Source organism: Cryptomeria japonica, chromosome 1, assembly GCF_030272615.1.
Source record: "Cryptomeria japonica chromosome 1, Sugi_1.0, whole genome shotgun sequence".
NCBI classification, from domain to species: domain Eukaryota; kingdom Viridiplantae; phylum Streptophyta; class Pinopsida; order Cupressales; family Cupressaceae; genus Cryptomeria; species Cryptomeria japonica.
In genome coordinates this window covers 678,212,547-678,238,135 of record NC_081405.1, presented here as the reverse complement: position 1 = coordinate 678,238,135, position 25,589 = coordinate 678,212,547, and the positions used below count along the sequence as shown (strand labels likewise).

The 25,589-nt window shown below is 36.4% G+C and overlaps 1 protein-coding gene across 5 annotated transcripts in view; it reads left to right on the top strand.

The window, feature by feature from the left end:
* Positions 1–17,569, top strand: part of LOC131030329 (putative glucose-6-phosphate 1-epimerase) — a 35,625-nt gene extending 18,056 nt beyond the window's left edge. For 4 of the 5 annotated variants that reach the window (XM_057961068.2, XM_057961069.2, XM_057961067.2 and 1 more), the window contains exons 3-9: positions 4,604–4,678; positions 14,973–15,029; positions 15,132–15,289; positions 15,500–15,631; positions 15,982–16,084; positions 16,231–16,330; positions 16,809–17,569. In XM_057961068.2, the coding sequence (XP_057817051.1) occupies positions 4,604–4,678; positions 14,973–15,029; positions 15,132–15,289; positions 15,500–15,631; positions 15,982–16,084; positions 16,231–16,330; positions 16,809–17,020 (837 nt within the window). In that variant the 3' untranslated portion in view covers positions 17,021–17,569. Of the gene's footprint in view, positions 1–4,603; positions 4,679–14,972; positions 15,030–15,131; positions 15,290–15,499; positions 15,632–15,981; positions 16,085–16,230; positions 16,331–16,480; positions 16,645–16,808 lie in introns of those variants that run through there. The other variant, XM_057961071.2, reaches the window with a different exon arrangement.
* Positions 17,570–25,589: the final 8,020 nt, after the last annotated feature.

Here is a 25,589-nt window from a genome sequence, read left to right as displayed (position 1 = left end):
AAACTTAAATAAGTATGTAACTAATTTCTATTAAAAGGAAAAGATGAAAGGTTTAGAATGTACTTTTCATTTAGCATCTAGTAAACATGCTCATCCTTAAATTCTTTTTGAATCATAGAGGGGAAAAAGATATCACTTGGGCGTTTATCCACCCAACCATAGATCATTTCTGATCCCCCTTGCTCACTTCCAACTGAAGTGGCCCGGCCCTCCGCAAGGGAAAAGAAATGGTTATGTCAAGTCATGCTGGAATTGGTGTAAGAACCTACAGTCATAATCAATTACACCCTATAGCTACCTGCTAACTGGTATAATTTCCTGACTAAGATTGTATCTGGAATCTTAGAACTGACAAGCGCTACATGCAGCTAGTGCACCTTGGCCAAGGATTTGTCTACATGTTCTCATGTGGTCCAGTTCCACCCTATCCGACTTGCACTCTTAGATTTATTAGCAAGAATTAGAAAACAGGGAATTCACAAGGATTTTCTTATTGTACTTGTGAGGTAAACATTCTTATCTCACCCTTACTAGTTTATCTTCTTCTGACTGAGTGTAAGCCCTTATTTAAATTTACCACGTATTAATTATAATCTCATTAATTTTCTTGCTGAGACTGAGGACCCTACCGAACAGTAAATATATATTAAGAAAACCAGTACTTGAATTACAAAATGACTCCTTCAGTAACAGCAACACAGAATAGGAAAGAAAGAAAGAACGAAAGGGCGGGCTTTTTGTTGAGTTGCTAAAGGAAAATTATCTAGCAAAGTTTTCTGGAAACACAACACTATAACTGAAGAACTTTTCACAGACATAGACAAATTTTCTATGCAGCAGGTATATAAGCTTCCTTGTTGAAACAAAAGATTAATGAGAGAGTTCACGTGCCTGAAAAATGTGATGAAGATAGTAACAGCTCAACCTGCTATGAATGACCTGGCTGCTACGGTAGATTGTTCTGGTTACCTTGAGCTACCAAGAGATAGAATATCCTTCCTTCCACAACAAGCTGCTGTTCACTTAGCAATAACTCTCCTTCCGCTGAATTCTAGGATCCAAATTTTTTTTCCTGTACTAAATCGTCTTCCCCCCACTCCCTATAATGCTCCGCCACCCTAATATTTTATGGAGGAGATGCTCTAAATCTCTGCCATCACCCATCATGATTTTTGGAAAGAAATCTCGGTTGTGGAGGAATTTTTTATTTTAAAGCTATGACCCCAAAAACCAATATATTTTATCCTTCGAAAGAATGAAAAATCACACATATGAAGTATCGAATAACCTCCTTTTTTTTAAAAAGAAATCATTATGACACCAATCGGGCTAAAGTTTTAATAAAATAAATAAATTTTTTTATGAGAAGCGAATATAAGGTCAGAGAAATTAAAACAACCAAGTTATTATATATATATTTTTTATAATTACATTAAATTAATAATTAAAATAAATAAATATTCCCTTTTTAAAATCAATTTAAATTTAATAAATAATATACCTTTATTAGAATCATTTAACAAATTGATCAAGATATATATATATATATATATATATATATTTTAAACGTATATATATTCGGAGTCTACTTCTCAAGTCGAAAACATGTCTAAATAAAGGTATTAATTAATAAAATATATAAAGGTACATTTTAATGATAATGTAACGCCAGTACAAAGGCTAGACAAACGAACATAGAGTAAGTTGGAGACACTAATGAACATTTTTCCCATGGTCCTAATAGGGAAACCTAGGTTGACAAGGTCACACTAGCTGACAATAGGTAGTACATACCAGTCTTTGTATACCATACAATCATTGACCATAACCATTTCGCTTCCCTCTTTCCCAGTGATATCTTTTTCCCCCCTTCTTCTTGGAGGCCAAGTCGTTCCTGCATCCACTTGTCCACACTAGAGTAGTTAGTTCGACATCTCGACATTCCAACATTAATGTATATATTCATTAAATCAAAAGAAGAGTCTCTTCGTTACTAATGTAAATGAAACATCACAACATTTCATATATATAATATTCAAAAATAAGAAATAAAGCAATTTTCAACTAAGGCATCATTTAGGCTAAACCATTGTTTCTAGCATTCAATACCATTTAGGGCATCATTGTTTAACCGAAAACCACTGTTAGCAAAACCAAAATCTTGTAGGGCATCAAAATCATTGTTTCGGAAACCAGTATCTGTCTACGGCATCAACACAACTAAGTACCAAAATAAGAGTAAACAGGAGGGGATGTGACAGGAATCATCATTACTTTTTCCATATTCCTACATTCCCTTTTGAGATGCCCTTGTTTGCCATAGTTCCAACACCTCAATCTACTTGTACCAAGTGTCTTGGACCTCCCCTTAAACTTAGATCTATTCTTAGACTTATCCTTATCACTTTTCTTCTTGTCCTTACGACTCTCTTTAGATCTTCCCCCACATGCAATGCATCTTTAAACCCCTCCAAAATCTTTCTTCTCATTTCCTGTGTAAACAAGGTGGCAATGAGGGCTTCCATTTTTGGATCATTTATAAAAAACCATTGATTGCAAGGATCAGATTATCCCAAGATTCAGGTAATGAACATAAGGATAAAATGCACTTATCCTCTTCTTCTATCTTCACATCGTTTGACTATAATTTACCTAAGATTAGATTAAAAGCATTTAAATATTTTGCAACTGGGTCCTCATCCTTTATCTTAAGAGATTACAATTTTATTTTCATAAATAACTTATTAATGAGATTCCTAGTTTGGTAAATCTCTCCTTTTCTGTTCTACAACTTATATGTTGTAGTCTCACTACAAACGTTCAATAAAATATAATCAGATAAATACAAACAAATAATTCCGCATGCTTTTTAATTTACTTTTGCCCATTCTTCATTTGATAGATTGTTTGGTTTCTTCTCATTTTGCATGGCCATCTATAGATCCTTTTCTTCCAAGAGATCCTCCATCTTTAGTCCAAAGCTTAAAACTTGTACCATTTAACTTTTTGATCTCCAACTGAGATGAGCTTTCCATGATCATTATTACCTAGAACTTGAAACTATAAGTCAACATGACACTCTTCCATTGCAGCATAAAACCCAATCACACACTTGATCCCTCTTTTTAATAAAGTCAACCGTGGCGCTAATACCAAATGTAGAAAACAAGATATAACTCAAGAATGAAAGTATGTTGACAACTTGATGCAACCAAGTTTATTAATCGTGATAAGTCAAATGGAAATGGAAATAGCTACAAAGAGGATGCAAATCATAACATAAGATATACATGGAGAAACCTGTGCAGAAAAACAACCTAGAAAGATCCAAGCTGTATCAATCCTTCGACAATGAATTATATCAATACACTTTATCCCTTTGAATTCCTGCAGCACTTCATTATACACCAACTTGAAAAACAACCTATCCAATCTCCTAGTCGAAGCACAAATGTATAAAAGAGTAAAAAGGTGAAACAATGGGATGGTTTTGGAAACATTAACAAGCCACAAGGAGGTATGATGCCCAAATTGGTTGGATTCAAATCCCAATGCCCCCTTGGTCTGAGATGCCCCCAGCTATTATTAGCATATTCTTTGCATGTTGCAATAGTGTCATAACTGAATATTTGACTACGCAGACTTGGGCATCCAATTTTTCCCCATTCTCCTATCATTAGATGTTTCACGACAAGTGTTCAACACTATCATAAGGCTGGCCAAGATTTCAATGTAACATCCCTCTTACATGCTCTTACACATCATAAGAGTCGGGAAGACTAGTCAAGATGCTCTTACCTACTTGAACCTCCCAAGATGTCGACACATGTCCAAACAAGTAAAGACAAAAGTGGGATGCCTACATCCTCATGTGAGGACAAAATCCATTAAAAGATGAAATCTATGCCACTCCAAATGGGATGCTAACATTCCCAAGTAGAGACAAAAAGCACAAAAGACAAAATAACAATACATACAAAAGATTAAGACATTAACATTAGGATTGCAAGGTTGTGACACCTTTATCCCAGCAAAGGTCCCACAACTGTATGCCGATTTCAATCGTAGCAAACTTTTCAAATTTGGCTCTGTTGCCATTTAAAACAAACTGGAATAGGTAACACCAACCATTGTTTAAAACCCTTTACTTCTCTGTCAGTCCTCTCTCTATAAAACTTGTTTGATCAAACAATAACATTAAATAAGAATAAAATTTTAAAAATATCTTGCAATTCACACATCACATGAATATTATTGAACTACATATTGTGTTCTTAACGATGATTACAAAATATGCATACCTAAATTCTATTTTTTTTGTGATGATAATTATAACACGTGTATTCTTTTCCCTAAATAGGCAGGGATAAATGTGGTGAACCAGTTGATTTATTCTTTGAGCTGTCTTCTGGTTAAATGATTTGGCAATTCATTCATTTTGTGGCTTCAATATTTTAATGTTGATAAACGTTCTCTACGAGCCCTTGAAAAAGAATCACTTTGTCCCCTATTTGGTAGGGGAGAGATGTTTCATGTTGTTGGATATAGTTTATGTCATGTACTCCTGTAATGTAATGCTTGCATTGATAAAATTTCCTTTCAGGTCCTGCTCTATGGCGGTCAAGTTATATCATGGAAAAATGAACACGGAGAAGAACTTCTGTTTTTAAGTAACAAGGTATAGATCTACATTCTGCATGACACTTTTGTAAATCCATTCATATACTGCTCTTATATATAATTTACTTTGTTAAAGAAATGCTTATTATTATTATTCCAAAGAGGTTTACCTCAGCTGGGCATGATTTGAAGGAAAATCTCTCCCTGCATAGGTAAGGAAAGAAAGCATCTAGATCCTACGTGTAAAACTTATATCCTTTCATAATCATGCAAGCATAACTTTCACAATCAAAGCCAAGTCTTGTCTAAAAAGCTGCAACTTCCCCATCAAGTGGGGAGGTAACTCCCAAAAAAAACGCTTGGCATCATGCCCTCCAAGGGAATTTCATTGCTGCAAACTAAATTGTATACCTTCCATGACCATTCAAGAATCCCTTAATAGTGGCCCACACTAAGAGTGGCAATAAAGAGGAAACGGAGGTTCACTTAAAACTATCCCAAAACCCTAAGTTACTTAATGCTTTCTGAATATATGATAATGACACATAATACAAAAACCATCCCCAGTATTGAACTCATTTAACTGCACTTCCCCAGTGTTGAACTCATTTAACTGCACTTTGTCAAATAAGCCTTGATGCAACATTAGCCATCGTGTCATCTTGCATCTGTAGGACTTTTTCCTTTCCAAATGACTTTAGAATGCAGGTATTGCTTGTTCAATTGGTGGGCAATAGCATCAGATTGCCTCAAGTTCTCTCTACAACTACCATATTTATCCTAGAATAGGAAATATTCAGTTGAATAGCTAGAAGAGCAAACAAATACACAATTGCCTTGCCAAAGTTTGTCTTATGGCTCGTGCTTTGTTTGAACAAATAGTTCTTTCAAATAGTTAATCACAATTATGTTGCTGCTTTCCTGTAGTAGTTGGTTAATCAATCATAAGTTGTCATAATGGTTGTGAATAGCTGAATAAGGAATACTACCAATACTCCCAATCACAATGCTAGCAACTCCAGAGAATAAAGTGGAACCAATATCCCCAAGTCAAGAAGATAAACCACCCAATCATCATTATCGAATGCTCCCATTGAATTGTGTTATGAAGCTGTCCATGACATCAAATTAAACAACACACTACAAGTCCCTATATATAACTATCTAGGTACTCTAATATTCCTTCCTCCCATCACAGTGCAACATACCAATGCACAAATGACCATAGATTTGTGGATATAGACAGTCAACATTCAAGTCATCTCACTATAGCCAATGGGTGGATTAAATCCATACAACTGCATAACTTGTAGATCCAAAACAATGACGCATGGAAAACTCATCATCACATCGATAACTTGCAAATTGAGATACAAAGAAATACCATGTAGATCTCAAGACAAAGACACCAAATCAACTCCAAATCCGATTTGCCAAACAATTCCACTAGTCAAGGAACTCATCAAGAAAATATTGTAGAGATGATGAGGGACTAATGATTGCATACCAACATCTCCTCAACGAGAAAGTTGCAAACAACCTCCTTGACTCATGCACTAAACATACATGCAAACCGACGACTATCTTTCATCTAGAACCACCTATTGATGTTTTTTAATGTACCGCGAACACACAATAAAACACCAAGGTATTCTATCATCTCTTGAACAAAGAAACTTTTAATGCTAAACAAAGTGATCAATCAAAGCAACTCCAAGGTTTACAATACAAACTATGCAACTTAATTGCATGGGATAGACTTAGTGAATATGGTGTGATTTTGCTGGAATCGCAAGGGGGCTTACGTTTTTCTTGAACTCTACCGGAACTTGGACTCTACACTAACTTGCTTGGAAAATAAAAGACAAAAGGGATAAAGGGTTTAGAGATCTAATCTAATCCTAAGAACAGTGACAATAAAGGATGATGATTTGATAGACAGATTCCATAATCAAGCTTTGCTTTGCCATGCAGAAACAACTACACAAAACTAATGCAATCTTCTAAGGAATAACGAAGGGTTTTCATATCATGAACATTCATTCAAATACCGAAAACTGGCACAATTCAAGTGAACATTCACAATTGAACTTATGCTTAATGAAGTTCAGACTCACCGTACATTGCAACTTACAACCAACAAATTACAAATAGTATGAACAGGAATTCCATCAAGAAATCATCACATTTCTCCATTACAATCAATGAACTTTATCTAAACTTGAGAAGTAACAAAAGCCATGCAACATGTAGAAATCCACCATGCTTCAATGAAGATCATGTATTAAAATCAACAAGTCTTGGCAACAATTCCTTCTTTTCTCCTCCTACTCTACTATACTTGCTATCTAATTGTTATCTATGAACTATTAATTGTTGACTAGCAACTATTAACCTTGACAAATGAAAAGGCTAGTCCTTTTATAGACCCCCATTATAATGAATGACCCAGATTGACTCTCAAATCAACAACCGCGATAATACAGTGAAACCCTTATTAGGGTTTGTTATAACAAATTCCATTCTGGCCAATTAAATAATTACATTGAATAGGACACATGTCCACCTTGAATTCTAACAATGAGGAAATAGGCTAGGTATGCTTGAACAAACTTTGATGCATTGCCATGTGTCACTAGCTCATTCATTAGATGAATCAAGTACGATGAACTTGGACATGTCAATGTGGCTTCACTTGATTAGGTTGACGATGATTGGATGCCAACTCAACTTGCCAAGTCGATCATCACAAAGCTTATGTGATTGAGCAATATCTCTTGATACTCAACATTATCTGGTTTTCTCAACATAATGAAGGTGGTGGGACATATTCCCAAATTGTATCATCTAGATGATCAAAGTCCTTAGCTTTGATTAACTCTTCTGAAACTATCTACTTGATCACGTTTGTGTCCTTCCATCTTCCTGATAGTTCTTGATCCTTTTATGTGACCATGTGCTTAATGAAGTATATGTTTGATGATGCTTGGTCCTCCTTTTGTTGCATCTCCATACCGATGATGCTTGCTTCAACTTCATGGTGCATATACTTGACTTGAATGGCTTGCTTTGATGAAATCCTCTTTGAGATTCAAAAATCTACCTCTTCGTGGGGTAATTCACCTTGGTGATGATGTTTGATATAGACTTTGTAATGCCTAGGCTTGATGTATAACCCACTTATTCTTGATGTATCCAACCTTGATCACCTTTGTAACTCTGACTTGAATACCTTGATCATTGGTGATTGATGTCTTACATATGGCCTATCGTGTTGTAGATCCCTTCATTGTAAAGCAATCCTTATTGATTTCTCCTTATTCTACTGATTGCTATTCTTGGCTTTTCGAAAGAAATTCAAGATAGTCTTACGTTTCTTCCTTGTTTCTTCCTCATAATATCTTGATCATCATTTGACATTGTCCTTGCGCCTTGAGATGCTCCTTCCTTTGTATTGCATTGTTGAAAGCTTTGAATAGGTTTAGCTCCTCATGTTGCCATCTCAAACTCGTGAATCTTGGTGTTGATATTGATGTGGAAACCCTCCATGATGCCAATGTCCTCTTTCATGCCTTGAAGCCTCCTTTCATCAAGTGTCTTCATCCTTGCATTGAAGCATGATGTTGGCATGCTCTACGTGCTGGGCTAAGGTGTTCTTTTCCTTGTAATGAAGTCCTCACATCCTGAAAGCAAGAAATAACATATCGTGAATGAAATGAAAAACAAATAATGCATCAAAAATAAATTTAATCTGATTTTATACCCTAATTCACAGACCTGCTCCCTAATTCTTCTCCTCTTGATTGGTTGCAAATTGAATTTGATGAGCATTTGATCTTTGTTTTATATGCTTCCTTTTTACCTTTGCCTTCATTTCACCTCCATAGGTCGGCCAGCCCCAATAATTGTTTATTAATTCATGAATTTACCTTCCTTCTAGCTGACTTAAGGTGCTCTTCTCTTGCTGAGTGGGTTTGGACACCTCTCATGCACAGATTTAGGCACAAATGACAAGAAGGTTTGCACAGATTGGGGTCGGCAATGTAGAAAATTACTGATTTTATCCTTTAAATGTTTGCATTTTTCCTCAAAATAAGGCCAACTTAGGGCTATTTTACCCGAGTGGGTTTGAAAGGCTCATATGCACAGGCTAGGGTGCATTTGGAGTATGCTTATGCACAATTTAAAGTGCCCATTTCATGAACATAGGTCAGCAGTTTGCAACAATTAATTTGTTTTTTCTCCTTTTTCTTTAACCAGGTTGGCTGATCATTCCAATTGAATTATTTACTCTTTGAAAGGTATAAATGTGGGCTGCACCATTACCAAGTTATTCAATTCATGCCTTAAACATTCTGCTCTGCCATCACATTCTAGGTCTGATTTTTATATTGCAGGTCTGATTTAGCGCCTTATGTCAGATCTGGTCTGAGTTTTAGGTCAGAATTTAGAGTCTGATTAACATACATTTCAGGCCTGATCCCTATGTTATTTACCTGATTTCTGAGTTTTGCCTAGGGTCTGATTTTTTACCTGAATTTCTGCCCTAGGTCTGCACACAATGATACTAGAGCGCATAAGCCTCATCAACATTTTTACTTGTATCACTGGCGAAATTGAGAAGCCCTGCAACATGGCAGGTTGGAGTTTGCAAGACTTTTGTATTTTCCCCCTTGATAAGATCGGACTTTAATGAGATTTTACATTCTTAAGGTTGGACCTTATAACATTTTTGCAATGAAGTCGGACTTTGATCATGACCTGCAATGATGCAAGATCAGAGTTATAAAATGTTTTGCACTCTTCATTGCTCTAGGTGGAGTTTCTTAAAGTTTTGCAATCTCAAACACCCTAGGTCGGGGTTCTTTTAAGTTTTACAATGAGGGTCGGAATTGTTGAATGCACTACACAATGCAAGTAGGACTTTGATTTAATTTTGCACAAATGCCCTTAGCTGATCGGAATTTGCTAAGACTCTGCATTGTTGAAGTTTAGATTGAATTTGCATAATGCTAGGTCAGAATTTATTTGACATTTGCAATCATGCCAAAGCGGAGTTTTTACCATTCTTGCATTGAACCTCATTAGTGGCGGGGTTTAGGGTCAGTTGTGCATTGTTACATCTACATGAGGTCGGACTTTACTGCTGATTTGCACTAATGCAAAGTCCAGGTCAGACTTTTAACAAGATATACAATGAAATCAGATTGAAGTTTCCCAAGCTTTTGCAATGAAATCGGTTCAGAGTTTCAACTGATTTCATATTGTGTATGACCCAAGTCAGAGTTGAAACAATTTTGCATTATACTCAAGCCAAGTAGGAGTTTCAAAACATTTTGCAATACATCAAGAGAGGGCAGACTTTTGTTTAGTTTTGCATTCCTCCAAGTGAAGGTGGACTTTGCTAAAGATAAACAATATTGCAATCCACAAAGGCAGACTTTCATGAAGATTGACACTATTTGCAAGGCGGAGTTTTATCATGATTCGCAAGCCTCAAGTTAGCCAGGCAATCAAACACAAAGGTGGAGTTCCAAAATATTTTGCAATGCCTTCCACCCTAGATTGGAGTTTGAAAAAAATATACAATTTGCAAAGGCTAGTCGGATTTTCATGAAGACTTGCAATCTTCTTGCCTAAGGTCGGGGTTTATGAAGACTTTGCACAAAATCATGATCGAACTTCTCAAAAGTTTTGCAATTTCCCCATTTTGTGCACGATCAGACTTTGATCAATGCTACAATTTACACACCAAGGTCAGACTTTAAGAAGTATTTTCATTGATTCAAATTCCCCTGTGTGAAAATTCCTAATTTGCTCAATCACTTAGCCTCAAATGCAACACTAAAGCCTGCTAATCTTGACACTACATCACTACATCACTCAGCATTTTGACAATCTCATTTGTTGCTCTTCACATTCTAATGTTGATCCTTGACATTGTAGAGCAAGATCCACAAGAGAGACTTGCAATTCCTAACGGAATCGCAAGTATATTTTCCACTCGACACTTGAGTGACAACTTTGCAATATTAACAAGACTCAATGATTTCATCATCAAACATCATTACTTGACTCAAACATGCCCTAAGGACAAACCTGCACTCTCAAAACTTACTCCATCTCGGGCTGACCAAACCTAAACTTCTCATAATCAAAGGCTACAGACTCAAATTACAGCCAAGCAAAGCAAATTAAGAAAAATGACTATGTTAAAAAGCGAAAAGTGGGGATCCCCATTTGCAATGGGGTGATTTGTGAAAGCGTCACAACGCCACCCCCAGGGGATTCATAATATGAAAAATAGCCTATTGTGAATCTATAAAACCACAAGTTTTAATCAACCATGTTAAATGTATCAAAACTGTCCATGTCATGGACATACATGCAAATCCAAATCCATATATCATTTGGACGATCGACAAATTTGAAAATCATCAAAATAGCTAAACCCATAGTTGAAAACTTGGCTAGGACTTGCTAGGACTCATGGGACTCACGAGTCTGTTCTTTCACTGAGTTGACTCGCCACGGACTCAGAAGCCACATCCTATCGAGTCGCCCCAAAAAACGCCCGAGCTTTTGCAAAGGACTCGCTCGAGTCCAAGGGTCGGACTTGCGAGTCTCAGCCTAGGTCTCTCACGCCTACCTAGAAATGCCCGGATGGCTAAAAAGTCATTTGTTTGGTTTTTTTAAATTTCATTCTGCTGTTTGGTGCCCAAAATAGGTCTGCAGGTGTCCATTTCTTCATATTTTGGTTCAAACTCGTCCATTTTCAATCATAGAAAAAATACTTTTTCAGGGGTATAGCCCCCAAATCCCACTTGTGGCCTGCACCCCTTCTATTGTTGGGTTTTTCTGATATGTAACACCTTGTGCAGCTTATCATTGATGCCCCTCGAACCCATTAGGGTCTCCATTCCCAAATCCCCACTAGTTATTGAGTATGAATTATGAAATTTCAAATATTAAGTGTTTAAAGGTCATATCACATGTGCAATGCTTGAATTATGAGAGTCAAAATAGGCTTTTAAGTTTTATGTTCTCTAAATGCATTAATTTCTTTTTGTTTTTTGTAAAACTACGTTTTTTTTTTCCGAGTCCTGGCTGAGTTTTTTGCCGAGTCCTATTTTGGGTTGCCGAGTCTGCACTGAGTCTGAGTTTTCAAACTTTGGTTAAACCAGAACAATGGAATATCATAGATGAGCATAACTATAGATTTTGAATTGAAAATCTCCAAAACCCTCAAATCAAGTCAACATAAATCTGAAACATGCAAGTACAACCAGCCAATAGAAAGAAGAGGTTGTCCAAGAACTTGAGGCCACCAAATATGCCAACTCCACAACCATCACCATGTACATGTATACAAAGGAGCTAGGCTGTTCTAGAAACTTTCAAATCATTTAATGACCAACTTAATAGCTCACATGCATTTGGAACTAATATAACAATGCCTTCCAATGCTAGGGGCTAAAAGCATGCAGCCAACATAAACACATCAAACCATAGTCAAGACAACCCAAGTTTCTTCATGTGACCAAGGAGCCAAGAACATACATCCAACATGAATATGCTGCTGCACATGACCACATAATGAAGAACACAGCCATCATGTAAGAGGGTGGTTACATATTGTCGAATAGGAGCTCTAGGTCACTATGATATTACATGCAACCACATGACCAACTCCAAAATGCTTCATCTTCTCTATCCTTCAAATGGCTGTTGTACCCTGAAAAACAAGGTCAACTACAATAGTAACACTCAAACAAGGATTAGTAATCAGCTGATTCCTTTCTAGTTTCTACAAATTCCCTCAAGCTTGCCATTATAAGAAATCGCAAACGAAGAAATGCCTAGAACCTCAAACACCATGGAACCATCATATGCCACATGGATCCATTGTAGTTCTGATTACCAATTGTAAGGGAAAATACCTAACATGCATCTTCCAATATCCATGTGGCTCCTCTGAAGAAAATTGATAGCATAACCTTGCATAAAAAACTCCTCAAACCATCTCCACCCAAGCATCTGAATAAATAGGCAAACACAATGAAGAAACCACATATGGTTTTGGCAAACCATGTACTGACACAAGTATGACATCCACATTTTTATGGCACAAATTCCAACACCTAGGCTAAGTTTGGGCTTCCAAACTAATATTAGTATATTCCTTACATTTGGAAGATGTTATCATAAGTTGTCATAGTCAACTTGCCAACTTAGGCACCCAACTTATGGCATTTACCTGCTTTAGAAAGATCCTCATGGCAGATGTCATAGACTGTCATAATTCTAGTCAAGATTCCCGATTCACAATTAGTGGCTTACTATAATCATGCTCTTATTTGTTATAAGATCCCACCTAAATGGGCACTCCCTATCTACTATAAACAACCTCTTGATGACTTTTTACAATACACTACAAAATGATGACACATGGCAAAGAGTGCCACCTCAAAAATCCAACACCCCATCATGCTAGAGCACAAATATAAAACAACTAAAATACAACAATGTTCAAATATCTTTTAGGAAAATAATCAAAATGCTAAATGCTAAATAAATAATTCCAAAAACTTGCAAAGGTTGAGAACTTGAGACACCTTAAATCTCAAGAGAGTCTATGTATTTTGTCAAGAGCCATAAAAGGGGAAGTAAATTATTGCAAGCATATGTGCTTATATACAACTCACAAGCCCCTAAGAACATATGACAAAGAGCAAAGGAAAAATTCAGCAACAACAGAAATTGTAAACATGCAAAGCCATTATCAAGGGCTAGTTGCTAGGGTAGAAGATGAAGATTTTTGATTTTATACCTGTAGGGACAAGGGCAAAGAGCTTGCAAACTCTTCTTGGCCTGGCCTCTGGATATCTCACCCTCTCTAGTTCTGATTAATTAAACTGAGGCTCATGCAAGGAAAGTTTGCAATCTTGTGATTTATTTTGAAAGACACTAATCATTCAACTAATATGGCCTTCTCCTTGTCAATGTGTGCTTGGCTATCACTGAAAGCCTGAAGAAAGATCTCCTCCGAAGCTCACACCCTTTCGTGCTTCTGCAAGTATACCGAACCACATCTGTGATCAAACCCCAAAGCTTGTGTTTTCATCGAACTATACTTTGATCATATCTTCATATAGCATGAGTATTAAAGTGTAAAGCGAAGGGGTTGATATGGAACTTAAAGTTGTATGGACACGGATACGAATACAAATACAGATACGGTATCGGATACGGATATGGTCATTTTTAAGACCCCCAATATGGATACGGCTGGATACTACATTCATAAAAACACACACACATATATTTAACACAATTTTATAAGTTATTAGAGGAGATTTTCATTACTTCAAAAGCAATATAGACACATAGTTGCTACATAAATAATTATAAGTTGATTTAATAATATACAATATGCAAAAAATAGTAGAGTTGCATTGGAAGATAATTCTCATTTGATGTAGGTTTTGTTTATACTATTTTTTTTTTAGAAAATTAAATTTAAGAACATTTACGTCAAATTTTGAAAAAATCAAATTAAATAGTATTTGGCATGGTTGGAAATCAAGATTTTTTGGGCATGCATGGGTACAGTATCTGACATGTATCTGAGCTGTATCGGACATGGGGATACGCATTCCTAGGGAGGGACACAGGAGTTTCCAGCTACTTTGATGGAACTATTTCAGCATTGCACATATCACTCTTTATCCATGTTAAGTGGCAAAAGCAGAATCGAGTGATTCTTCAAAATTGTATAAAGCATGAAATTGAATATTTACATCTGTTAGGCTTGAATTAGTTACACCTTGACGGCAGAACTAACTCTATTTAACAAATTATCTTTGCTTGAAGAAACAAAAGGAAAGTTGCCTAGGTTATCCATCAGAAATCCCTGCAGGGTGGTTATTTGAGTTTGAGATATCCCCTGATTTGTGAATGAGGTGGATGATATGTTGTCACCAAGAAGGTGAAATCCCCAAGCAAACAATCTCATGAGGTAGCTATTTGATTGGATATGCTCACCTTGATTGTATCAATAAACGTTCTTTGTAGAATTTTTCACAACATTTGAAGAGAAGGTAATTTTTATGCCTCTATATATTTTTATGGTGATGGTTATTTATTTTATCGTTGTTGTTGTTGCTGCTGCTGCCAACCCTCTCAGTGAACCACATATAATGTTTTTGGCATTGCTTCTATTATCTATATGATTCTAAAGGATTTTATGCTAGTATCTGATATTTCTGTTAACATTAGTTATGATTGTAACATATAAAGAAGCCAACTTTATTAAGTCTACTGTAAGTGAAACCTGTGCTTTTGGGTTGCAGGCACTTTTCAAGCCACCAAAAGCAATAAGAGGAGGTATACCTATTTGCTTCCCTCAGGTGAGCTCAATCAACCTATCCAATTATTCAATTGGTTGTTTTGAAGGGTATAAGCTGGATTTGAGAGAATGTTGGCATGAAGATTTGAAATGTATTTTGTAGTTGGGTAGTTTTGGGTCATTGGAGCAGCATGGCTTTGCAAGGAATAGGACGTGGGCAGTTGATAGTAGTCCTTCACCACTGCCACTTGCAAATAACAAATCAACCGTTGACCTCATTTTAAAGCCCACAGATGAAGATATGAAGATATGGCCCCGCAGGTAGGCATCTTAATGTCAATTGCATGGATTTGGGTTTGATCTATTTTGATTGCACATGGATCTGCATGTTACTCTTAACTTCATATTATGTTATAGTGATTTGTGTTAGCTTGTTTTTGCTTCTCATATTTAGTTTTCATGCAGAGCTTTATGGTTCAGTTGGTATATCCTCCAAAATCTAACTCTGGATAACTTAAATAATTTTTGCAGTTTTGAACTGCGGCTACGGGTGTGCTTAGGCCCTGGAAAGTTGGTGTTAATTCCTCGTGTGAGAAACACTGATACCAAGCCTTTCTCCTTCACATTTGCCTTGCATACTTATTTATCAGTGTCAGACATCAGGTATGGTTTAGATTATTACCAGTTGAGGATTACCCTTAAAAAGAGATTTTCACAATTTTAAGTATTTGAATTAGTAACCATGTTTCAGCCAAGAAGCCCTTCTCTTGCTGATAGTAATGCATACTGAAGTATTAAGTCGTCTGCTCATAAATGACTGAATTTGCATACTCAATGGCCCTCCAAATATTATTTACTGGCAAGACAAGATCAGAATTTTTTAATTTATGCTTAACCAGGCTGCTCTGATTTTACTTGTAGAGAAGGAACATAGAAATAGTGAAAAGCACAATAGAGAATCTCTCTTCCATAGCATTAGCAATTCAGAGGATTCATAGTTGTTTCATGTGCAGTGAAGTGCGAGTAGAGGGTCTGGAAACTCTTGACTATTTTGACAACTTAAATGAGAAGAAGCGATCTACAGAGCAAGCTGATGCTATTACTTTTGATGACGAGGTATTTCGATTTGCAATGCTGACTTTTTTCTATTTATCTGGCAACATGGTTTCTTGCACTTTCAAGGTTTGGCTGTTTGATTCAGGCAAGGATGTAGCATATAGTTTCCAAGCATCAAATCTCATTTTGGGTTCATGACTACACAGGTCGATCGTGTGTATTTGAGCACTCCAACTAAGATTGCCATCATTGATCATGAGAAGAAAAGAACCTATGAATTAAGGAAAGAGGGGTTGCCTGATGCAGGTGGGCATTACATTACTTTCAAATGAATCTTCTTTAATACTTGACTTGTCTCATCCAATATTCCACTGCTGGGTTGATTTTCAATTATTAGAGCAATGTTGTCAAAGATAAAAGTGGTAGAAAATAAAAATGTATTTTATCCCTAAACAGAGGAACAATGGAAGAAAATGACAATTCTCATCCCCAGCATAGGTGAAGTGAAGAATCTGAAAGATAAATGACACTCGTCCCTTGTTTATTTTGTTTATTTGGCAAGAAGGATTCAAAACCATGGTCATTATTCCTCTCATTCAACAAAAGAATAGCAAAGGGTAACAATAGAATTTCAGTTTGATTTTATGTAGTTTTCTGCCTGCAATTTACTTTATGTTCCACCTCTAGGTCAATACCTTAGGAAGGTATGTCTGTGCCAGTTGAATTGTATCTATGCAGCAATGTCCAAGTATTATTGCATTCCTAAGTTATTTGTGGTGTGCAGTTGTTTGGAACCCATGGGATAAGAAATCCAAAGCTATTCCTGATTTTGGTGATGAAGAATACAAACAGATGGTTTGTATTGAAGCAGCAGCAGTGGAGCATGCTATAGTCTTGAAGCCATGTGAGGAGTGGAAAGGGCGTCAGGAACTCTCCACGGTTTCATCAAGTTACTTTAGTGGACAGTTAGATCCATTACGGGTTCTTCATGGCTGAAACACTCGATCTTGTGCCCCTGATGGCTGAAAGTGGTAAGCAAATGACCAAATCTCTTAAAAATGATCCAGCTGGTGAGATGGAGTTCCATGTCAGGGGGTGATACACTAATATATACTTGCTATAGGTGTCTAGAGCTCCATTATAGGATGTAAAATTTCCCAGTGGGGCTCTGTTATAGGTTGTAAAAGTGTCTGTGAAATAGTATACATCTGCATAGTATAATGATTACCAATAATGTATGCATAGTAAATGTACTCTACTTTGCAGTGGACAAATGGTGAAATTGAGCAGCTGCGCAAGTTTATTAACTCTAAAGCTAGTTGTCATTTATGCCTAGTGCATCATGGCTTGGCAGATCATTTGAAGTTTTGAATGAATATAAATTAGATTTGTCTTGCAAAGCACAGGGTGCATTTGACAGCATATGAAATGCCAAATTGCCTATCACATAGTTTATATATGTGAAGCAATTAGATTGTAGAAAAACTGAGAATTTCTCTGATGTGTATGTCTATTATAATAATAAATGCACGGCCTTATGATTTACTAGTATTTATCTTTGCTTGTGTTATCACCCTTGATTTACAATCCTGATACAGGCCTTGAGATGAAATGCAGGTTTCATCTGAATGTTTATTTTTCAATATTTAGATGTTTATTTATGAGTGTGGTTGATATGTAATGGTTAGGACTCATTTTATGATCATCTCCAAAGTTTTACTTACATATTTACTTCACTAGTATTTATCTTTGCTTTTGTTATTATCCTGTGAATTACAATCCTGATACAGACTTTGAGATGATATGCAGGTTTCATCTAAATATTTTTATTTCAAGATTTGGATGTTTATTTATGAATGCAGTTGATATGTAATGGTTAGGAACTTAGGACTCATTTTATGACCATCTTCAAAATTTTACTTGCATATATACTTCAGTGGCTTACAATTCAATTCATCTTAAAATATAGAAGCCTCGAATGAATAAGATCTATAGACTTTTTAGTTAAATCACATTCATTGCTGATCTGCACGGGGTTTTCTCATTCCATTAATATTAAATATTGAAGGTATGCCAATTGTTTTAGATTGTATGCAGTATCCAAATGTTCTTTGTTTTTCAGTTAAAGCTTGTTACTCTCTCCAATAGTGGTTTTTTGAACAGTTACCAAAATGTGTGCCAGTGGACTCTGGACATAACATTGCATCCTCTTTTATCATAAAAATAAAGCTTTGATGATTTCTGGGATTTCTGTAGTAGAAAGAAGGGCAGTGGACTCTGGACCTAACATTGCATCCTCTTTTATCATAAAAATAAAGCTTTGATGATTTCTGGGATTTCTGTAGTAGAAAGAAGGGCAAAAAGATTTTCAGGCATGATTCATGTCAAATATAGTATAGTTCAACTACCCAACCAATTGAGTCATCTTGTAGGAACTAGGAAGCCATCTTTTTTTTCACTGCTCTTGAATACCTACGAGGGGAGCATAATATTGGGATATAATTTACTCCATGTTGCCTGTGTACCACAGGGAGACACACAGGAATTTTCTGTGACTTTTCAAACTCTAAGAATTCGTTCAAGACTAGCCAATTAATCTGGAAGGAGAATGGTTAGAACATCTATATGTCCATGAAGGTGATTAATGCAAGTTAGAAATGATTGATTTTTGAAAGAAATTCAACTCAGTGTGATGCAATTTGATGGAAACATCTATACATACAATTAAGCTCTGGTCATAGGTGATTAATGCATACTCGATGCTGTTGAATTTTAAAGATTACACAACTGGATGGAACAATTCCAAAATCTGTTGAAGACAACCTATTAGGTGCCAATAAACTTGTAACAGAAGTGTTGTTCAAGTTTGGGTCAGATATAAAGAGACATTTTTGGTTCATAAAGGACCTATTTATTAAATATGCACGTAGGAGAGACCTTTTGAACTTTTTATTACTGATAGAAATAAATATGGTTTCGTGAGCTGATGCAAACAAATGCCTCTAGGATATCCGACCAGTGAGTACAATACGTTTAGATTTTTTTACTTTGGAGGAAAAAATGAATTGGGAAAGAAAGGAGTGACACCCCAATTCTTGTCAGGTTATGGTAGTCAATTGTAAGTGTATTGAATGCTAGAATTTATATTTTATTCCAAAAGCATCTGTGTGATCCTCTCCTCCATGAGTATTTGAAAAATTGAAACATATTTCTTGGGAATATTCATTGTTGCAAATGGACTACTGATTAAGGTATCAGTAATGAAACCATAAGGGTAAGTATAATAGTCCTATTTAGAAAATAATATCTTTAGTTGTGGTCTACAATAGACAGATAAAGGAGCAGTCAACCATACTGAAGACAAAAGAAACTCGAGCAAAATGAAATGCATGGTACTTAAAATAAGAACCTATATTGAAGTTAGAGACTTACAGGGTCAATCTGTATTAGGAGATGTTCTAAGCAACAATTTTAGATTGCTGGAATGACATTTCCGTGGTAGATGTTAGAACAAATCATGCTATTGAAATATTGGTCTAAATTCAATTAGGAGGGAACAATGAAGATAATGTATTTGAAGTCAGAGGTGTTAATCATGTAATTGTGTTTACGTAGGAAGTAACTGCCGGATAACCAATTCAATAGTCTATTGAAAATTTTGTCATCATAATGTAAAAGGCTTTCATGATCAGATACTAGTGTATATAACAAATTGCATTGAAGACTTTAACTTGTTTCTACTCAAAAGTCCATCAAGATCACAAGTTGTACCATGTATCGTGCTTCAGAAATATTCGCTTGGCATAAGCACCAAAAACTGATAGAGCATCGAACAGATGTATCAATTTCCAGAGAAATGTGAGTGAACTTCTATGCTAATCAATAGACATACACTCTGCATGAAATGAATGATGACAAATACGTATGAATTTGAAAAGATACTATATAGCAAACCAACAGTAAAGATTGGAGTGGGACCTATTAATTCAGTAAAAGCTATCAGCAGACTAAGTTTCTTTACATGAATTTCCAGGGCAGTCTCCAGAATGGTGTCAATTTCTACTCAATGACATTCAATTTCAGCTTTCATTAACTCCACAGGCATTTGCCACTTTCTCTTAGTCATTCTTTGGAGGTTGCAGAAAACGTTTTTTTCTTGAAAAAGGTAGATGTACTGTATTATATAATGAGAGTGTAGAATTGGACAAGCCTGAATTTTTAAACTTGACCCTTGAATTTTCAACACACCCTTGAATTTTCCACCATTGTTGATTTCATAACATATTGAGCTCTCAAGGAGAGGATTTATCTTTTTCAGGCTACTTGCTATTAGTGCCTATGAAACTAGATTCTGCTGCCTAGGGATCTGTATTTGGACCAGTCCACACTAGGTTCTGTTGTGAGGTATTCATACATCGCCCCATCGCAAATGGGGACCCCCCACTTTTTGCTTTCTAGGGTTAGCTCTTTTGGTTTTGTTGTTGGTCGTTTTAGTGTCTTAGCCTTTGCATTGAAGGGTTTGAGTTTCTCAAAGGTCATCAAGTCAGGTGGATCTCCTCAAGGTGGAGTGGAAATCAAGTCAGTTGGGTGATTAGCGGTTATTTAGATCATTCCTAGGGTTTTGTGTACTATCTGGTCAGGCTTCAAGTTGTTAAATCAAACCTTGGTTGAATGCATGGTGTTCTCCTAGGTCCTGTCCTTTACATCAACGTCGGAGCAAACTCGCTTTAGGAGTCTAGAATGTCATCCCGATCTTGAAATGCCCCAAAATTTGACTAAGTCTGGAAATTTGAAGGATCTTCCAAAACCTAGATTTTGCATTATAACTCCTAGAGGTCCGAAACCACTCTCAAACACCCTGACAATATATATGGAATATAACTTAAAGTATAAGAAAAATTTTATACTTAAATGTTATATTCCATATATGAATCCTGATGGAAAGACTAACTTGTCAAACAACTTCCTACCTTGAACTTGTCCTTGAATCGGTCTTAGAGCGAACCATCTTTCGAAGGCTGTCCTTCCAAAGGACATTGGGCGAGAATGTTTATAGTCTTGACCTTGTCCTTAGGCTGGCTATTGAGCGAACTTGGAAAAGAACATAGACTGAGTCTACATTTTGAACATTTTGAGCCTATCCTTAGGCCGGTCAGCCAGCAAATTTCAATATAGGCCCTGTCCTTGCTAGGACAGAGAGTGAAAAATCTCATTTAGGTCTTGTCCTCTTAAAGGTCAGTGAGCGAACTTTATTTTAGGTCATGTCCTTGGGAAGGACAGACAGCGACTTTGGCATATAGGTCTTGTCCTTGGCAGGGACATAGAGCGAAACACCTACCTTAATCGCCCAAAAGACATGAAATGAATTGATTTGAAGTCCATGTACCTTGCCAGCCTGTCTAGAGCGAATTTCCAAGTCCATGTACCTCACACACCTTCTAGAGCGAATTTCATCAAATAGGGTACCTTGCTTAAGGATGGGAGTGAATTTCTTCGAGACATACACCTTGCCTCCCTTTCCTAAGCGAACTTCTTTAATACAAATGCTTGATGCCAAAACCTATTCAAATTCCAAAGAAGAGAAGTTCAAGTGGCAGGTCAGCGAATTACTCCAGCAGGACAAAGAATTTCATCAGCATATTTGCGAATTTCATCCAGCATATAGGCAAAATTCATTATTGAGGATGCAGGTCTGATGTATTGAGGAAAAGTGAATTTGCTCAGCTTAGAGGCCTATCAACCAGTGACTTCATCTTTAGACAACCCATATTTGCCCTAGGACATTCAAATTACCCAGTGAACTTATTGATTGCATTTAGATAGAAATCGTACAAAATCAGAGATTATGTCAATATTAAGAGATTATATAAGCTGTATATCATATAAGTTTGATACTCTACTTGCTTTGTTTTGCAGATATAAAAGGGGAGATCATACAACTATCTTAAGGCAAGATAGACAAGCAAGGATTGGAGGTTGACCACGATGAATACTTCCTATCACCACTATTTTGAGCAGGCTTGTAATGTCGAGTATCAAATCTTCCAAATCTACAAGCGAATTAAGGTGGCATCCCAATCACCATTCACCAATCAGTAGGATTTCATCTAATCATTCACTCATCTTCCTACATTCGTAGGATTAGAATAGATTCTCTCAACCCTTCGTCTTTTGCCATTTTTTCAATTCAAGCTAGTCTAGGACAAAGAGCATTGCCCAATTGAAATATCAGATGATCAAGTTCCAGCAAATCAAGCATTCAGGCATTCGAATGTAAGTCCCCTTGTGATTCCAGCATAATCACATCAGACCAAATTGAGCTTATCCACACATAGAGACCCTACATATCAGACCTTGGAGTTATTTCGATTGATCCTTAGGCAAATCTTCAGCATTCGAATAACTTTGTTCAAGAGAGGATAAGATACCTTGGTATTTTATTCTGTGTTCGCATGTGCATAAAAAACACATCAACAGGTTCAAATCCCATTTCAGTCCACAGACCTAGAGCACATCCATTTAAGACACACCCAAGATGAGCCAGTTAAGGTACCTTGTACCCTGACCATAGTTGGAGAGCCATAGCCCCTCTTAAAAATATTATGAAAAAACATGATAGTGTGTATTTGGAGCCTTTGACCACTTTGTGCCTGATCTCAATCCTAGGTCAGCCTGAGAACCTAGAGCACATCCATCTAGGGTACAACCCAGATGAACCTAGTTGAGGCACCATGTGCCCTGGCCATAGCTGGAGCTCCATAGTCCATCTTTAAGAAATATAAGGAAAAAACACTATACATATGGGTTTGGGATTTGATTACAACAGTTGACAATCTTTTTGCCTGGGTCTGGTATAGTAATAAAATAAATAAATAATGTTTAAATATTCAAAAATATTAAAATTTGCTAGAATTTGCAAAAAAATACAAAATTAACCACATGGAATTCATAATATGTTGTTAAGTGTATTTGCTTTTTGGGTAAGAACAAATTTTACAAATTATAGAAAATATACAAAATTAATCATAACATGCAATCGATAATACGTTGATGTAAAATATGCAATTTGCAGAAAATGTACAAAACTAATCACAAGAAGCAGTTGATAAATGCTAGCGTATTCTACATATTATCAATTGCATGCTGTGATTAATTTTGTATATTTTGTGCGAGTTGTATAACTTGAAAATACATCAACAACATATTATTGATTGCAATTTGATTATATTTGTATATTTTCTGCAAATTGTGACAATTTTGTATATTTGAACATTATTTATTTTGTTGTATGACTTTACCAAGCCCGGGAATTTTGTTTTGAACTGTTGAACCCAAATTCCAAACCGCACATCAACTGGTTACTTGAGTAACATGAGTTCGAGGTTCATCTTCTTCTAGGTTGACAGGTTGGCAAATATCAATGTCAATTCCTTGCTTGGTTTTCATGGTTGCCTTTTGTTAAAATGTGGAACCTAGGACTTTTTCCTCCTCTTGGCAAATATCAATTCCTTGTGCAGTTTTCATGGTCGCCTTCTGTTAAAATATGAAACTTAGGACTTTTTCCTCTTGGAAAATATCAATTCCTTGTTCAGTTTTCATGGTTGCCTTTTGTTTAAATGTGTAACTTAGGACTTCTTCCTCCTCCTGCAGTCAACCTTTATGCTTGCTTGTGCCTTAGTCTTGAAGTTGTTGGAACAACTAGTGCTCGTATTTATAGTTGTTCCATACCAAGTTAATCTATGATAAAACATTCAGTCGTAATTAAATGTTTTTGCTTTGATGTGATCGTATTAGATCTAGTAGACTAACACAAATCTTTACAAATCTCATAAAATTTGTTAGAAATGTAGGTCACTACCAGAATGACCCTGCGCAAAGGAAGACGAGCTAAGGAATAATGTCATACACAAATTGGAAGGAAAATGATGATAGGTGGAATTTTATTTGTAGATTGAAGGGGGTGGAATTTGTTTTTCTGACTGCAACCAAACAAATATTTCAGCCATCCTCAACTCCTTGACAATCTATACCATGGATGCTGTGGTGATTTCTTGTTTTTAATTATACTTCACATTTGATTTTCTGTTAGTGTTAATTTGAGGTTTTGTATCTTTCAATTGTAAGTCCTTAAAACCTCCTTTTTTTTTCAATTGAAGAAAGTTTTATTAATTTAAAATACTAATAATAAAATACAAAGTAATACAACACAGCAGGCTGCAAGAAGACAGCTTGATTGTTAAATCACAGTGACATTTGACACAATTAACTAACTTTCTTACAAACATCAACTCAGCTAAACCTGATGACTAGATCCTTTTCAGCTTCCGCTCACAATAGTTTGAGCAGACTATCGTCACATCAACTTATGCAGCCATAATGACTTTAGAAGTAGAGGTACTATTGGGTAGTCACCATTATAAACTACCAAACACCAATGAAGATTATATAATGTACCTTGTAGGGCATTAGCATTTACTAAATTTTTTTTTGCAATCACTCGAAGCTAAACTGGTTGAATATAAGCAAAATTGTGTCAATGTCAAAATGACAGACTATGTTGTCCGATTTCGATACACAATTATGGATAATATATTGGAATTTAAAAATGGTATTGGAATTTATGGATAATATATTGGAATAATAGAGTGCTGTAGTTTCTCAGTAGTAGTTCATTTTAGCTTCAGCAACATTCTGTGCCATTTATAAATTTCACCGCCCATGGATCGTTCACGCCCTCCCCCTGTTCATGGCCTCCGATCCAATGCTGGGCCTAAATTTTCTCGCTTTGTTCGTTCTTCTCCCATCATCCCCAGCTGGGGAGCTGAAGTTGAACGTTTTGGCTCTGGTTTCCGCTTCCAGAATTCCTTTCCCAAGACTCAACGCAGATGGTCTTTTCCTCAAATAGGTCAAAAGAGCTTGAATGACTTTTCCTCTTGGGCCCGTAGGGTGGCTACTGGGGTGAACATAATTCCTCTTCAGCCACAAGGTAATTTTTGGCATTATAGAAAATCCATTGGAGATAATGGGGGTTTCTTCGCTGGTGAGCAAGGATTCTTTCAGGGCTCAAAGAATAAAGCCGAAGGACTCAACCAATCTTCATCAGACGGATATCCAAACTAAACTGGGTTCTTCTAGCTTTGCAGCTGCAAGGCAGCAGAATGGTAACAGTCAAAATACACTTTCTGGAAAGCAAGGTTTGCGAGACTTCAGAAAGAATGGTAAGGTGGGTTGGAAGACCTTGACTCCTTTGCCTGCATCAAACCTTGGCCTTAAAATTGCAAATACAGAGTGGAAGAGGAAAGGCCCTTGTAGTAAACATTTTGTTTTGCCCTCGACTGCGTTGAACCCTAAGATTGGGCGTCTTAAGGATAATGCCTTCTTTGCAATATGGTGCGGCTTTGTGGGGGTGAGCCAAGAAATCATGGATTGGAGGCTTTGCACCTTCTCTGGTATGGTCTCTATTCGTCTCCTGCAAAATAACTATTTTCTTATTGAATGCATAAACTCTACCCTAAAAGAAAGTATCATCCATGGTAGCCCTCTATTTTCCACGGGTCAACCTTCC